Genomic DNA, 14,401 nt, shown 5'->3' with positions numbered 1-14,401 from the left:
AGTTTAACCGGGAATATGTGGCTCCAGTCTACCAGTCAGAGCTCTGAAGATACTTTTACGTCCAGAGATGCACCCGAGTTTTTGGAATGGCTACTCCACGTGGGTTCAGGGAAAGGGATGATGAACAATACGGAAGTCATTTCCTTGACCGGGATTCATGTATTTACCAATTATGTCCAGCGGGTTGTTATGGAAAATCTCATTGCCTTTGTCTACAGGTATTTGAGCTTGGTCAGAAGCAACTATCATGACAAGGGGCTGGCTAAATTTTATAGCGGACAAGCAATTTCAACACCGCTGAATGTCAATGTTGCTGTGCTTAATACAAGTTGTGTGCGTTGTCTGCTGGGTCAAGTCGTTGATATTCGGGAGTTCAATGAGGTCTTAAGTGATTGTGATGAGACAGTGGGTCTTGAGTCGTTTTCTAACATTGAAATTCCAGGCTTTTTGGTTCCAATGCTTTGACTGAAGGAAGGCATGCCAGTGGTTTGCATCTGGAATCTCACTCTAGGTAGCGGTCTTTGTAGCGGTACCTGCCTCCTTGTCAAGGTGATTCAGCCTCATGTCTTGAAATGTGAAGTCATGACTGGCCCAAATTCAGGAAGTGAATTAATGATCCCAAAAATAGTATTGATACACAAACCAGACCCATCCTGTGCCACAACATTTTCCCAGTATCAATTCCCTGTTTGATACAGGGAAATTTCTTCCGCAGCCAGTCTTCTCTCATGGACAATTGTATGTTGCCCTTTCCTGCGCTACAAGTCAGGCAGGCATTTGTTTTGGCATTGTTGTCTCTGATGGAAACTGCTCTCAAACTGTGAATGTGGTGAATCTGTCAGTTATTAAAGAAGCCGTGATGTGACCACATTGATGGTATTCTTATTTGTGTGTATGTACAAAAGTCAATGTCGGAAATTTTTGTAGTCATCAGTAATTTGAAAATAGGAAACTGTCATGTTGTGTAAATGTACTTATACCTTTAGTTTTGGTTCTGTCTCTATACTCAGGTGTGGAGATATAGTCCTTCAATGTGTGTTGTGTATGATTTTTCAGAAAAAGTTTGGTGCAGAGGGCCCAGGGACGGAGTGTGCTGCCAGCGGCGCAGCCGCAATTTCCCTAGTTTTTTTTCATAAAAACATTTGTAAAATGTCAAATAAAAGGAAAATAGCCATCATATCCCAGCATACCACCGGGATTTATGAGCACAGACCAACCCATTTCTTAGCGCCAAAAAAACAACCGTTTCAAGTATTGATTGGGGCTAGTTCTCTCTCTCCGTAAAGAGGGTGCACGTACATGATATCACGTTGTACCAGATCTGCCAATCGCGCACGGGCTTTGTTGTTTAATGATCCGCTCCAAACCTGGGAAATCATGTTTTGCAAAGTTTTCAAAAAATAAAATAAGCATGAAGAAGAGGAGATAATGGTCCCAAACTGTATCAGGAGATAGACAAGATGCAGGCCTATCGTGCATTAAATTTTTGAAGCAGTAGAAAATAATCTAAGTTGAGTTCTGGCACTCAAAGTGGAGTACCACCAAAACTTGGAATAGTCTCACTCTCACGCAAGAATTCCTGATAGGGCATAAGTCCCTCCGGCAAAGCCTCAGGTGGGGGAGGGACTTAGCTAAGGCCCCATTTGGCTGCCGCGTTATACATGATAAATGGGCTTATTTATCACGCGCGACCCCCGGGGGGTCAAAGTTTTTGGTGGAGACAGGGGGCAAACTTTGGGTCGTGCTTGATAAATTTGCACATTTATCACGTATAATGTGGCAGCCAAACGGGGCCTAATTTCAATCATGTATCATGTCTGTGCATCATATATCATGCCTGCGCGTCATGTCTCATGTCCATGCATCATATAGCTTAGTAGGAAATCTGCCAGATTTGACCCACTGTAGCACACTCCTTTTTTGGGATGTGCTAATGCCGTGCAGCTCACCATGTGCTCTTGAAAGGGGTTTCTGCCCGCTGTAATGTTTTTTTTGGGCTTTGAGTACCCCAGTGAGGAGGTATGATTTTTTTTTGTCATTTTTGGACAAATTGCATGTCTGACTCCCATTTCATGCGGCAGAATTACATTCTGACTCCCAAAAAACAAAATTTGGGAGTTGGAATGTAATTCTTGGTAGACAATTAGTCAAGCCCCTTTTTATATTACATGATGGTGCAGGACTGTGCAACCTGAGCTTTGGAGACACTTTGCGCCTCCTCAGAGCGGAGAGGCTTACATGTCAAGTCGGGGTCGTGGCCTGAGAAGAACGGGAATTTTGTGATATTTTGTTATATTTTGACTTCAATATCCTGTAGTACCTACAAGGGAGCATCTTACAAACAAATAAAAAATGAGGAATTGGAGCCTACCTTCTTGCCTATCATTCCTAAAAAAAGTATGTCAAAAGTGGCATTGTTGAGTTTTCTACATGTGTTTCAAGAAACCATTTTTTTTGTCTCTAAAGGGGCTTTGAGGGTTGTGAAAGGGGTGTGATGGTGGTCTGCCCCCGCAAGCAATCTAATGTCTGTGACATATTGGCAAAATTTACAAGTGAGTTTAACCTGATTGATGGCTTTTTTTCAAATTTTTAAAATTCCAGAACATGTAGGCAATTGTCAGGATTCTTAAGGTGCCATCGGCTTCTCAAATTTTGGAGACGTTGGGGGTCATCTGAGGGGTTTTATGGTCTTTCCAGCCATTTGGCTGGTACATACTGCTCACGCAAAAACCTCGACATTGCGTGCAAGTCCCTCTCTGGCGGGAGGGTGCTCGCACCCCGCCAGCACGGGAGGGACTTCTGTTAAGTTTGTGTGCAACCTGTATGCCTGTCATGACCCTGATTTGCCCGGGGTGAGTAGGCGGAGTGGATAACAGCGCGTCACACTTTCTACGGATGTAGGCGCTATAACCGAGCTTAAGACAGCCTCTCTGGAGGAGAGCCCCGCAGGCTCTCTGTCTCACAGAGACGGAGGCTCGCGCCTCGCGCTAGGGGCGCCAGCCTGCCAACTCAGAAGGGAGGAGACCAAGTTCGAGGCGCTACCGACCGTTATTTGACCTGTGAAGGGTTCAAGTTCCAGGGTTTGGCAGGGTCTGGCATTTTGGGTGATAATTTCGTCATGGTCGCGCCTGTACGTCGGGGTCCGCCAACTTTTCTCTATTTGCCCGGCTGCGTGTAGGTGTATACGTCTCGCGGTCACCTGGGCTGCAAAGAACAAATCTGACCCTTACAAGAGTCTGTGTCGTATCTGCCTTGTCCAGCATCGCTCTTTACACTCTTCCCGTTGCGCTCAGGACCAAGCTTAACGCGAGGCGGAGAAGATAAGTTCGGCTCATAGCACTCTTAAAACCTCACTCATCAACAGCATTCTTCTCTACCCTCAAGCTCCCCAAACTCGTCAAAGCGATCCAACTCCCATATTGACCTTTATAAGCTCGCGAAGACCTCGTTCTGCGCTCTCACTACTTGTCTCTTCATATTTTTCTACTGCCTCTTCTCCTCTACCTTTGCCCTTCAAGGTATTTGACATCCTCTTTTCTCGCGATAGACTTCCAAGGGTCCTGAGTTTCGAGTGCAATTAGCCTTGAAGTCCTCATATACTCGCAGCCGGCATATTGAATCCTTTGGATCAAGTTACATATCTACAAGACTCCAGGGCAGTATGAAATCCGTTCTTCCCATACTTTTAGGCTCCGTCCTGCTGCTGTTGATCAGCAGTCCGATTGAGAGCGCTGCTGGAAACCCATCAGTCTACAACCGCGACCAGGGCAAGAAAGCTGGCGGACCAGCGGGAAGCGAGGACGCGAACTCTCTCGACGAAAACCCCATCCTCGGGGATGGAAACCTAGGGCGCGATGACACCGTCGCGAAAGCAAACAAGCGTTATTGGGAGTGTCGAGATAATTTGGAGCCTAAGAAGCATTATGTTCTCTACTGCCTTTACGAATCGGCGGGCGGGAGTGAGTCGAGCATCTTTGTCAACCTCCCCTCGATGGATTCCCTGTGCAGACCATAGAGACTGATTTTATCACTCCATCATTACAGAGGTTTACAAAACAGAAAATATACAGAATGCCTTCCCGAACCAGAACCTCCCGCTTTTTAGCTGCGCAGAACATTATCGGGGGAGTTGTTGTGACTCTATGGTATGTAATAGTTCTTGGAGAAACTGTTCATTCGTTCTTCAATTGACGCAATTCCTGCTAACAAGCTGCTTTGATTTCTATTTGATTTCCCTTTTACATCACCATCCAATCCGATGTTAAATTCAATCTGAAGAACTGTTCCAACGCGGATGTAGCTTATCCTGATCCAGCTGAGTGATCTGCTCCCAATCTGAATCGGCAATGCCCTCCGCTCGTCAAAATCTTCATCGCTGCTATATCCATGGTACCAACTGCTGCTTCCCTTATTTAACGTCTGTTTACTACAACACACGCGCAAATTGGTATCTTCGAGCCATACATGTAGCGCTGGCAGTTCTCATTTACGTGTAAACATCATACCATATCAGTACCAATTTTTTTTTTGTGCAGATGCGCGATCCCATTGGTTGGCGCATCCGAGAAATAAATGACGTGTAACAGAAGTTTCATCAGGAATACTCTATCTCGAGGCCCATTGTGAAGAAATAAAAATTTAAAAATTTGAAGGAAAATACTAGTTGATATACATTCTATTAGAGCGGCGGTGGCGGAGCAAAGCGCAACGTTCCAAGTTTGTGCCAGGCTGAGGTGCCCTGGCTTATGTAGCCTCGAGAAACTTTCCCGTTGGTGCAACGGGCGCGTAGCGCAGCAGCCTCCCATTCCTAAAGTCTGCTCACGACGACACGCCTGCCAAAATCAACACACTCTGATGTAGCGCTAGAACCCGTACCCGGAGCCAGGGCATACCCATGGACGAGCCTTCGGAATGCCTGGTACGGCACAACCCATGCGCTGCGCATGTCCCCAGGCCGGCACCAAAGTGCACTCGTGGTGTAGTATACATGCTCCCGTTTGTGAATGTGTGGAATAGTTTGACGTATGTGGCGGCGGAGGACCCCAGGTTTCTCAGTTGGATTTCATCTGTGGAGGGGTCGGCAGGGTCAGACGAGTGGCAGCGAGTGGCTATTACTATCGGTCACTGTACGGTCATGGTGGCGCCTGAAGGGCCTTTATACCCCAACACTGGTCGATTCGGCCGATTGGGTGGTAAGCTGCAGCGGGACCTCACTTCAGAGAGCACTACAAAATGTTGGTCCATCGCTGCCATACCCACCAATCACACCCTTTTCATCTCACTCATCAACATTAATCTCCTTCCGCTAAAGCTCTCCAAGTTCCCGCATCTGTCTTGATAGGCTCGCGACGACCTTGTCTTTTATCTCGCCCCTCTCCTTCTTGCTTGCTTACTCTTCTGATCAGTTTTCAAGCACATATCTTCCCTTCCATTTCCCAATATTGATTTCTACAAGTTCTTACTGCCTTTTCTTTCCAAAGTAGGTTTCCCCCTTTTCTTTTCTCTCGTGATAGGTTGACCGCGAGTTCTGACTTGATTGCACTCCATATCCTTGCGGCCGGCAGATCAAACTCTTTCGATTAGGTTGGATAACTATTGTGTTTTGTAGAATGCTTGGGCAGATGGTCCTGTTGCTGTGCACCAATCATGGCATTCCATAATTCCATTTTTTTTTGTTTTTGCCTCGCATTGTGAAATAAAGATCATCATGATCATTTTCACTTCGGTACAGGCAGGCTCCGTATGGCAGAATGATGGAGATTAAACTGGGGCTATGCCAGACAACCCCATAACTATAGCACTCAACTTCACTCTTGAAGTCCAACCATTAAGCAAAACACAATATTTACAAGACCAAAGCATGAGATCCGGAATCCACATGCTTTTGAGCTCCATCATGTTTCCATCATGTTGCTGTGCATCACTTCAAGGTCTTATGCAGGACGCGTCATTGACCCAAATCGCGGCGCCCGGATTAATACTGACGTGAGCTGGAGCCAATATTGGGATTGTCCAAGTCACAAGCCCGTTCTGGCTTGCTACAATGCGAAGACCTGGAGTGAGTTTAGCATCTTTTCCAGGATCCTCTCCATGACATTTCTGTACAGACCAAAGAGGCTGATTTTATCATCATCCTCTCAGGCCGAACAAGGGTGAAACAGCTGCGCTGCGCTGACATCAGCGGCACTTTTAGCGCAGCGCAGCGGTCCACCGCTGACTCTCCAGCCCAATCAGCGTTTATACCGCTGACAATTTCCGGTGATCAGCTTTAGCGCAGCGGATAAATGAGCGCTAAAGCTGACAAAAAGCGCAGCGCAGCGGAAATTGCGCTGAATTGCCGCTGACCGCTATTTCAGCTGTCAGCGCGCTGTTTCCGCTGTGAGCGCTGACGGCTGCCGCAGCGGAAGCGCCGCTGTCAGTGAGGCGCAGCGCATTTTTTCCGCAGTGACACGTACGTGGCCCAAGTGCTATCCCGCTTGGCTTCCACGTATTCGACCCCTAGCCAACCTGCCTTCCTCTGATTCTCCTCATCACCATGGCTGAAGACAACGGACTTAGTGAAGATAATGAAGACCAGGACCGGACCGATCACCCCTGCACCCCTCCTAACACGATCGATGATCCTATCAATGTCCCCCAATCCACCCGCCAGGAATCCAGCCGCATTCGTACTCCTAGCACTTGACCTGGCTTCATCCCAACTCTGACTCAAACCAAAACTCGTCGACCCGCCGCTTCATTCTCTGATGCACCAGCACAAACCAGTACCAAATCAAAAAAAAAGAATGTTGCAGATTCCACCAATAAGGAAGTTTGAGCTGCAGGAGTGAAGCAAACCTCCCGACGTGCAGGCCGGGTGATTAATGTCAATACAATTCAGGATTTGGACGATGTGTGGCTTGTGAATGGTGTCAGGATGGGTGGAGAATTTGAAGACTGCCAGAAAGTCATCAACAGTGCACAGAAAAACCCAAAGTTCAAAAAGTATGATGATTCTTCCCCCCCCCCCCCCCCAACCCGCCAAAACCCCCAAAAAAGTAGCCTATTGTCTTCCTCTTCCTCATTTATATTTAATTATTTCTCACTCCTCATTTTTATTACTTTTTTTTCATCAGTTTTTTTTTCTAATGTTGTACTTAGATCAGCGGTCATGTCCGACCCCATGGCTCTCCAATTGGCGGTTTTGGACCGCTGCGCTGCGCTGAATTTAGCGGTTTTTCCGCTGAAAAAAGTGTCAGTGCAGCGGTCCTGCCGCTGACAGACCGCTGATTTAGCGCGCTAATTATCAACATTTTTTTCCGGTGAGAACTATCAGCGCTTAGCGCAGCGCCCCACCCGCTGAATGTCAGCGCAGCGCAGCGTGGCCAAAAACCGCTGCGCTGACCGCTTCGCTGCGCTGTTTGCAGCGAAGCTGTTTCACCCTTGGGCCAAAGCTTCAAGGATAATATAAGTAGGTCCTACAATTGGCCCTATCAACTTTTTATATGTCCTGAGAATGAGACGGGGGTTTGTTGTGATTGGAAGCCGTATGTGAGTAGTGAAAAACCTCTTATAGAAATTATCAATTTGTTTTTCACTGGAAGCAATTCATGCTAACAAGCTGCTTTCAATTTCTCTTTGAATTTCCTTTTAACCTTCCAGCCCAATGAGCTATTACTTCATTCCCCCACAATGAAATGTGCCACCCGCATCAAGCTGGCAATCTTGATAATCCTGCGATTGCAAAGTAAATCAACCCACCCCTCATCATAGTCTTCATCCAGCTTCATCCCTGCTGTATCTTCCTGAACTGACCGCTTCTTAAATTTTCATCATGTGTTTGCATCAACACACGCACAAATTGACAGTCTTCCTTCTAAACACTCATCTACGGATATTACCCGCCGTTCTCATTTACTCTGTCAACATCAAACCTATCAAAACTGTTTCCGTATCAAATTGATTTTGTGCAGATGCATGATGGGCTTGCGAATGGAAGAAACAAACAATTGCCGTACAACAGAAGTTTTGAGACGAATAGATCTACCTCGTATTGTGAATAAGCAGTGATAAAATGAAATTTAAAATACTCAAAACCCTTTTTATGAGAGAAGCAGCACCAGAGAAAAGGAGCTCCAAGTTCAGGGAGCCCAGGGTGCCCTAGCTTGAGGGGCTCTGCTATTTTCCCAACGGACGTGCAGCATCCTTCTACTCCCAGCTAACTAAGGGCTCCTCTGAAGGCGGTCCCTTCAAGGAAAACAAAACAGGGAAAGAATCTGTGAGAATATCAAGACTTGAAGGTTTTATTTCATCTCGTCAGCTCATGGTGGTCTTCATGAGAGAAAGGAGTAAAGAAGAAAAACAAGAGTAACAGTCATGTACCTTTAAGGGCAGTGGTGGGCAAATGAAGTAGTGTTCTAAGTGATACAGAGAATGTATGAAGACAGGAGAAAAAGATAAAAGGTTTTGAGAATGACGCGAATGCGGTATGAGGTCGTCGCAAGCTGCCGATGATAACAAGAAAAATACGAGATTTGAGGCAATGGGAGGTTTGTACGTTGGAGTGGGGTTTGGCTGGTCTGAGCTGGACAAGAGTGATAATGAGGATGGGTGAGCTGGTGTGTGGTTGATGGGAAGTGGACAAGAGCTAAGGGAGAGGAACAGAGAGTCAGGGGTGTATTTTTTATACCCAAGGATGGGTTGGTGTGGCTTCTTCAAGTATGCACATGTTTGGCCTGGTTAAGTCTCAGGGTCCAGGGTTTGCCCTACGGCGCGGCTGAAGCGCTTTGTTGTTGGCTGGGTTGGTCTGGGCCAAGGATCAGGGTTCTGTTGACCTGACAAAGCTGATTGGGTTCTTGGTCCCTGTTCTTGTTGCCTGGATAAGACGGTATGACAAGGGACCGGTTAGTTCTTTTGTCATCTCCACTGGTTTGGTTGCTACGGTCTGATGAGGCTGATTTGTACTTATGATGGAGCGTGTGGGTGAGCAATACAGGAGCGCAGAGGGTTGATCTGTCAGGACCCCGGCAAGCCCCTACTAGACACCCTTACGTGATACCCCGGGAGTTTGCCATTTTGAAACGGCTGTAGTTTTGATTTTTTTGAGAGAACCAACTGTTGTAGTGAATCGCCTGGTCACTCTTTATTGTAAATCGTTATGTATTTCGGCCAGTAGTAGTAGTAGAAAGACTAGACATGATATGAGAAAGATTTAACAATAAGTGAAAGAGTTCAAACGCAATGAAGAGATAACAAAACAAAAGAAACTCTACTAACAGAATAAAGAAGCAATCTTTACAAGTAAACTGAACACAATCGACTATAACAAAGAACAATCTAACTAGAACACAAAATCAAACTGAAAGAAAACAATTTGTTTAGTAAATAAGATAAACAAGCAGAAACCAAGGATGATTAACAGAAACCAACGCTGTGACTCCTTGAGCTTGATATTTTCTCCTCCTAAACCAATACTGTTTTTCAATTCTTGATGCTAGCTGAGATTTTCGAAGAATGTGATTGTGAGTGTTTGACTGGTTGAACTGATTGATGCTTGATTTTACCTGAGTAGTTAATCCTTCAATGCGATGGCTTTCAAACCGACTAGATCAAGTATACCGTGTGGAAACTTCGAACGACCAGCCGACCAGACACGCGAGACCGAGAAAGCAAGAGAAAAAGAACTTTTCCAAGTTTGAAGCGAAGTCTACAAGTGCGTCCACGTGTACACACAACATTGCATATGCACTATGCATTGTGTCCACGAATTACACTCAACAACTGTTTGAAACCAACTACGTCAGTATGTTCAATTTTGCAAATTTTGGCATAGTGGATTGAAACAAGTTACGTAAGTAAAATCTGCAGCCTTTTGTGGGGGTTTTGGATAACAAAAGTGCAAAATTGATGTTCTGGTTATCATTGCTGATGTATTACAAAAAAGGGGGTTGATAAATCGACTCCCAAAAATTAAAAAATCAACTCCCAAATCGAGTTTACGTCGCGCGGACCGCCGCGCGACGTCTGTCCTGGGTCCCCATGACCCAATTTTGACCCGGGGGCATTTTGGGAGTTGATTTTGTAATTCCGCAATCCCAAACAGGAGTCAGAATTTTAATTTTGCAAAAAATGCCGGAAAATAAAGAAAAATTTATACCTCCGCACTGGGGCACCCAAAGCCCCCCAAAATTTTACAGCACTCTAAATACACTCTCTAGAGCATATGTTAAGCTTCACGGCATTAGCACACCTCAGGGAGACCCTGTGTAGCCGGGGGCGGATTTGGCGGATTTCCTACTAACGCAATGTGCCATGTCCTGAGATACGGTGATCCAAATGCCCCCTAAATTCTACAGCACTCTAAATAAACTCCCTAGAGCATATTTTAAGCTTCACGGCATTAGCACACCTCAGGGAGACCCTGTGTAGCCGGGGGCGGATTTGGCGGATTTCCTACTAACGCAATGTGCCATGTCCTGAGATAAGGTGATCCAAATGCCCCCTAAATTCTACAGCACTCTAAATAAACTCCCTAGAGCATATGTTAAGCTTCACGGCATTAGAAAACTTCAGGGAGACCCTGTGTAGCCGGGGGCGGATTTGGCAGATTTCCTACTAACGCAATGCGCCATGTCCTGAGATACGGTGATCCAAATGCCCCCAAAATTCTACATCACTCTAAATAAACTCCCTAGAGCATATGTTAAGCTTCACGGAATTAGCACACCTCAGGGAGACCCTGTGTAGCCGGGGGCGGATTTGGCGGATTTCCTACTAACGCAATGCACCATGTCCTGAGATAATATTTTTGTGGTCTGTATCGGTAATTTTAGATAGGAGGGCGGGGAATCCTTTGAGCTGCCTCTGTTTTTTTATCTCTTCTTGATCAGAAGATATAAAGGGTTCAAGTGAGGATAAGTAGTAGGAAATCTGCCAAATCCATCCCCGGCTACACAGGGTCTTCCTGAGGTTTTCAAATGCCTTGAAGCTTAACATATGCTCTAGAGAGTGTATTTATGTGGCAGAAAAACTTTGGGGGCATTTGGATCACCGTATCTCAGGACATGGCGCATTGCGTTAGTAGGAAATCCGCCAAATCCGCCCCCGGCTACACAGGGTCTCCCTGAGGTGTGATAATGCCGTGAAGCTTAACATATGCTCTAGAGAGTTTATTCAGAGTGCTGTAAAATTTTGGGGGCATTTGGATCACCGTATCTCAGGACATGGCGCATTGCGTTAGTAGGAAATCCGCCAAATCCGCCCCCAGCTGCACAGGGTCTCCCTGAGTTGTGCTAATGCCGTGAAGCTTACCATATGCTCTAGAGAGTGTATTTAGAGTGCTGTAAAATTTTGGGGGGCTTTGGGTGCCCCAGTGCGGAGGTATAAATTTTTCTTTATTTTCCGGCATTTTTTGCGAAATTAAAATTCCGACTCCCGTTTGAGATTGCGGAATTACAAAATCAACTCCCAAAATGCCCCCAGGTCAGAATTGGGTCATGGGGACCCGGGACAGAGACGTAAACTTGATTTGGGAGTCGATTTTTTAATTTTTGGGAGTCGATTTCTCAACCCCCTGCAAAAAATGGATTAAAATCAACAAAAAATCACTTTTAGAAGCCTTTCAGACCTTCCTAATGTAACATGGGAGCAGGAGAGAACAGGGAGGAACTAATAGGGGGGTTCACAATAGGATAAAAATAAAACTTTAGAGCTAATTTTAAGGCCTTTATGAACAACTTTTTAAAAAATAAAGACGTTGCTCTGATTCTCAGGGGATACCCAGTCCTGTACACCTTGCCAGATTTTTAAAAATTTGTTGATAAAGACCTTAAAATTGACTCTAAAACTTTACTTTTATCCTATTGTGAACCCCCCTAATATGTATGCACACTATGTTTGCACTTTTAAGCACAAAAACAAATTGAAACAAAACATGTCAGTATGTCATTTTTTCCCTTTGAAGGGAAGACCAGATTGAAACAGGGTACATCAGTATGTTTCAGAAGAAAAAAATCCCAGCAGTGTCCATTTGAAACAAGTTTCACAGGTTTACGCAAAAAAACAAATTGAAACAAAACATGTCAGTATGTCATTTTTTCCCTTTGAAGGGAAGACCAGATTGAAACAGGGTACATCAGTATGTTTCAGAAGAAAAAAATCCCAGCAGTGTCCATTTGAAACAAGTTTCACAGGTTTACGCAAGTATCATTTTTGCCAAAAAAATCATTTTGAAACAATTTACGTAAGGTTGTCTAGTAGGGGCTTGCCGGGGTCCTGATCTGTCTACCTCCGAGTGGAGGAGCTCAAGGGCTGAATCCGGGTCTTTCGGGCCTGGGCCCGAATCCTGACAGAATCGAGGCATCTGAAATCGAAGAAAACGGACACCAGTCACCGCTGATTCATAGACCATTCCAGTTCTCCCAAAACGAGGGGCGCTTGATCAACTATTATTCCGTTGAATACCTTTGTCTCCCCTGTTCTCTCTTCCCAATTGATTTGAAGTAGATTTCTCGATGAAATTTCAAGAAAGTATAGCAGTTACCCCGACCCGATCCCCGGATGTCATAGGCGGGTAATTTCTCCCCCGATCATCTATTTCAGTGCACACCTCGGCAATCAGCGACCCATGATCGACGAACCACCTCCGAAGGAGAAAAAGTAATCCAACATAATATGTCGTCGGTATATTGGTCGTGGGTGATGAAGATAGTCAGGTTGGGGGTTTGGGTGTTGAAGTTTAACGCGGCGCTTGTAGGAGTGATTGGGGTACTACTGTGAGTCAGCATTCTTTTTAGGGAAGTTATTTCGAAGGTCCTTGACTGATGGAGCTCTATGATGGCCTGGAATGGATGATGAACGGTAAAAACCACAGGTACTCGTTCCAGGGCAAGATGATATATCCGAGCTCGATGCCCCAAGGCTCACGAGAGAAAGTTCCGAAGCCGTCGGATTTTGAGATGAAGGATTGGGAAGAAATCGAGCTCATTGCACCCGACCAAGTCATGACCAAAGCATTCATCATCCTCGCCGCACGCAGATCAGAGAAATCTCTTTCGGGAAAGGCGTTGGAGGATTGGAGACGCCGTCGGCCGACAATTCTTATGCTCCATGCCAATGCTGGTAACGTGGTCAGTATGCCTCTTCGTCGGCCTGAACCCAGCTTTGACTCCCTCGCCCAGCTTCTTGACGGTCCGGGAACACTATTCATTCATGTTTTTATTTTTCAAAAAAAAAAAAAAAAAATGCTGTTATCCTCTCTTCGAGCTCAGGGCCATAGGTTACCGATAGCCAAGATTTTAGTAGAACAGTTTGAGTGCAACGTGGTAGCGATTTCCTATCGAGGATATGGGCATTCCTCAGGAACGCCCTCCGAGAAGGGCATCCTTCTCGACTCGCAGACTGTCTTCGATTACACCAAATCCCACCCCATCCTCCAGTCTTCTCCTCTCTTTCTCTACGGTCAAAGCTTAGGTGGCGCAGTCGCAATTGGTCTTGCTTCCAACAAAGTCAACGCAGGCAAAATAACCGGGGTTATTTTGGAGAACACGTTTGCTAACCTGGTCAGTCGTAAATCTGCCTTTGTCTGAGAATCAGAACACTTGAAGATTCTGACCATCGCTCTCAAAATCCCTGATCCTCAACAAAAAAAAAAAAAAACAGAGGAAATTGATTCCAGTAGTGATGCCAATGATCGGACCGTTATCGTTTCTGTGTCACCAGACATGGTACTCGGACGAGCGGATCAAACAGATAAGCGATGGGCCGGAGTCGCCAGCATTTCTATTCTTGTCGGGGACGAAGGATGATTTGATCCCCACCTCACATTTCCGGATCCTCTATGACCTCTGTCCGTCCAAACAGAAACACTGGAAAGCTTTCAAAGATGGCACCCATAGTTTGTCCATTCGCGCTCTCTATTATCCTCTCCCCTTACTCACGTCATTCTTCCTGCTACCCCCTTTCTTTCAGATGACACTTGTCTCCAAAAAGATTACTTCCCTACTATGGGCCGCTGGATTGAAGAAATTTACGCCAGTGTCAAACACGCGTGACCGCTTTCATCGGCCTCTTTTCCTTTCTAAATGCTCGTTGTTTCTCCGCTCGCTCATCTACATTTTTCTATCGTTCTGTGCATGTGATTTTTTTAGATTTATTTTGAAAATTTTCCACAATACTTGATTGATTCCCCCGACTCATCTGGAAGTATGATCAGTTGTCTCGTTTTGTGTTGTTCTATTGTAAAATGATTTGAACAGATGCTGTCATCCTTAAATGGAAACACTTGAATCTTACCAGCCACATGGGGACCCACTTCATTGGTTTCACCAAATAGAGGCCACTCCTCTTATGTATGTCAAGAAAACGCCCTGTAATGTACATACGTATTGACTCTCAACAATGTGCCGGTGTGTGTGGCGGCCAT

General features: G+C 45.6%; 2 protein-coding genes across 2 annotated transcripts; both read left to right on the top strand.

The window, feature by feature from the left end:
• Positions 1–3,661: 3,661 nt before the first annotated feature.
• PtA15_7A417 (uncharacterized protein) lies at positions 3,662–4,015 on the top strand (the record flags this gene model as incomplete). Its single annotated transcript, XM_053171021.1, has 1 exon — positions 3,662–4,015. One exon carries the CDS (start codon positions 3,662–3,664, stop codon positions 4,013–4,015), a length of 354 nt encoding a protein of 117 aa, XP_053022244.1.
• An 8,785-nt stretch (positions 4,016–12,800) lies between these two features.
• PtA15_7A416 (uncharacterized protein) lies at positions 12,801–14,030 on the top strand (the record flags this gene model as incomplete). Its single annotated transcript, XM_053171020.1, has 4 exons — positions 12,801–13,167; positions 13,267–13,538; positions 13,639–13,873; positions 13,948–14,030. 4 exons carry the CDS (start codon positions 12,801–12,803, stop codon positions 14,028–14,030), a joined length of 957 nt encoding a protein of 318 aa, XP_053022243.1.
• Positions 14,031–14,401: the final 371 nt, after the last annotated feature.

This window comes from Puccinia triticina, chromosome 7A (genome assembly GCF_026914185.1).
Source record: "Puccinia triticina chromosome 7A, complete sequence".
NCBI classification, from domain to species: domain Eukaryota; kingdom Fungi; phylum Basidiomycota; class Pucciniomycetes; order Pucciniales; family Pucciniaceae; genus Puccinia; species Puccinia triticina.
This window is presented reverse-complemented; position numbering and strand designations above follow the sequence as displayed.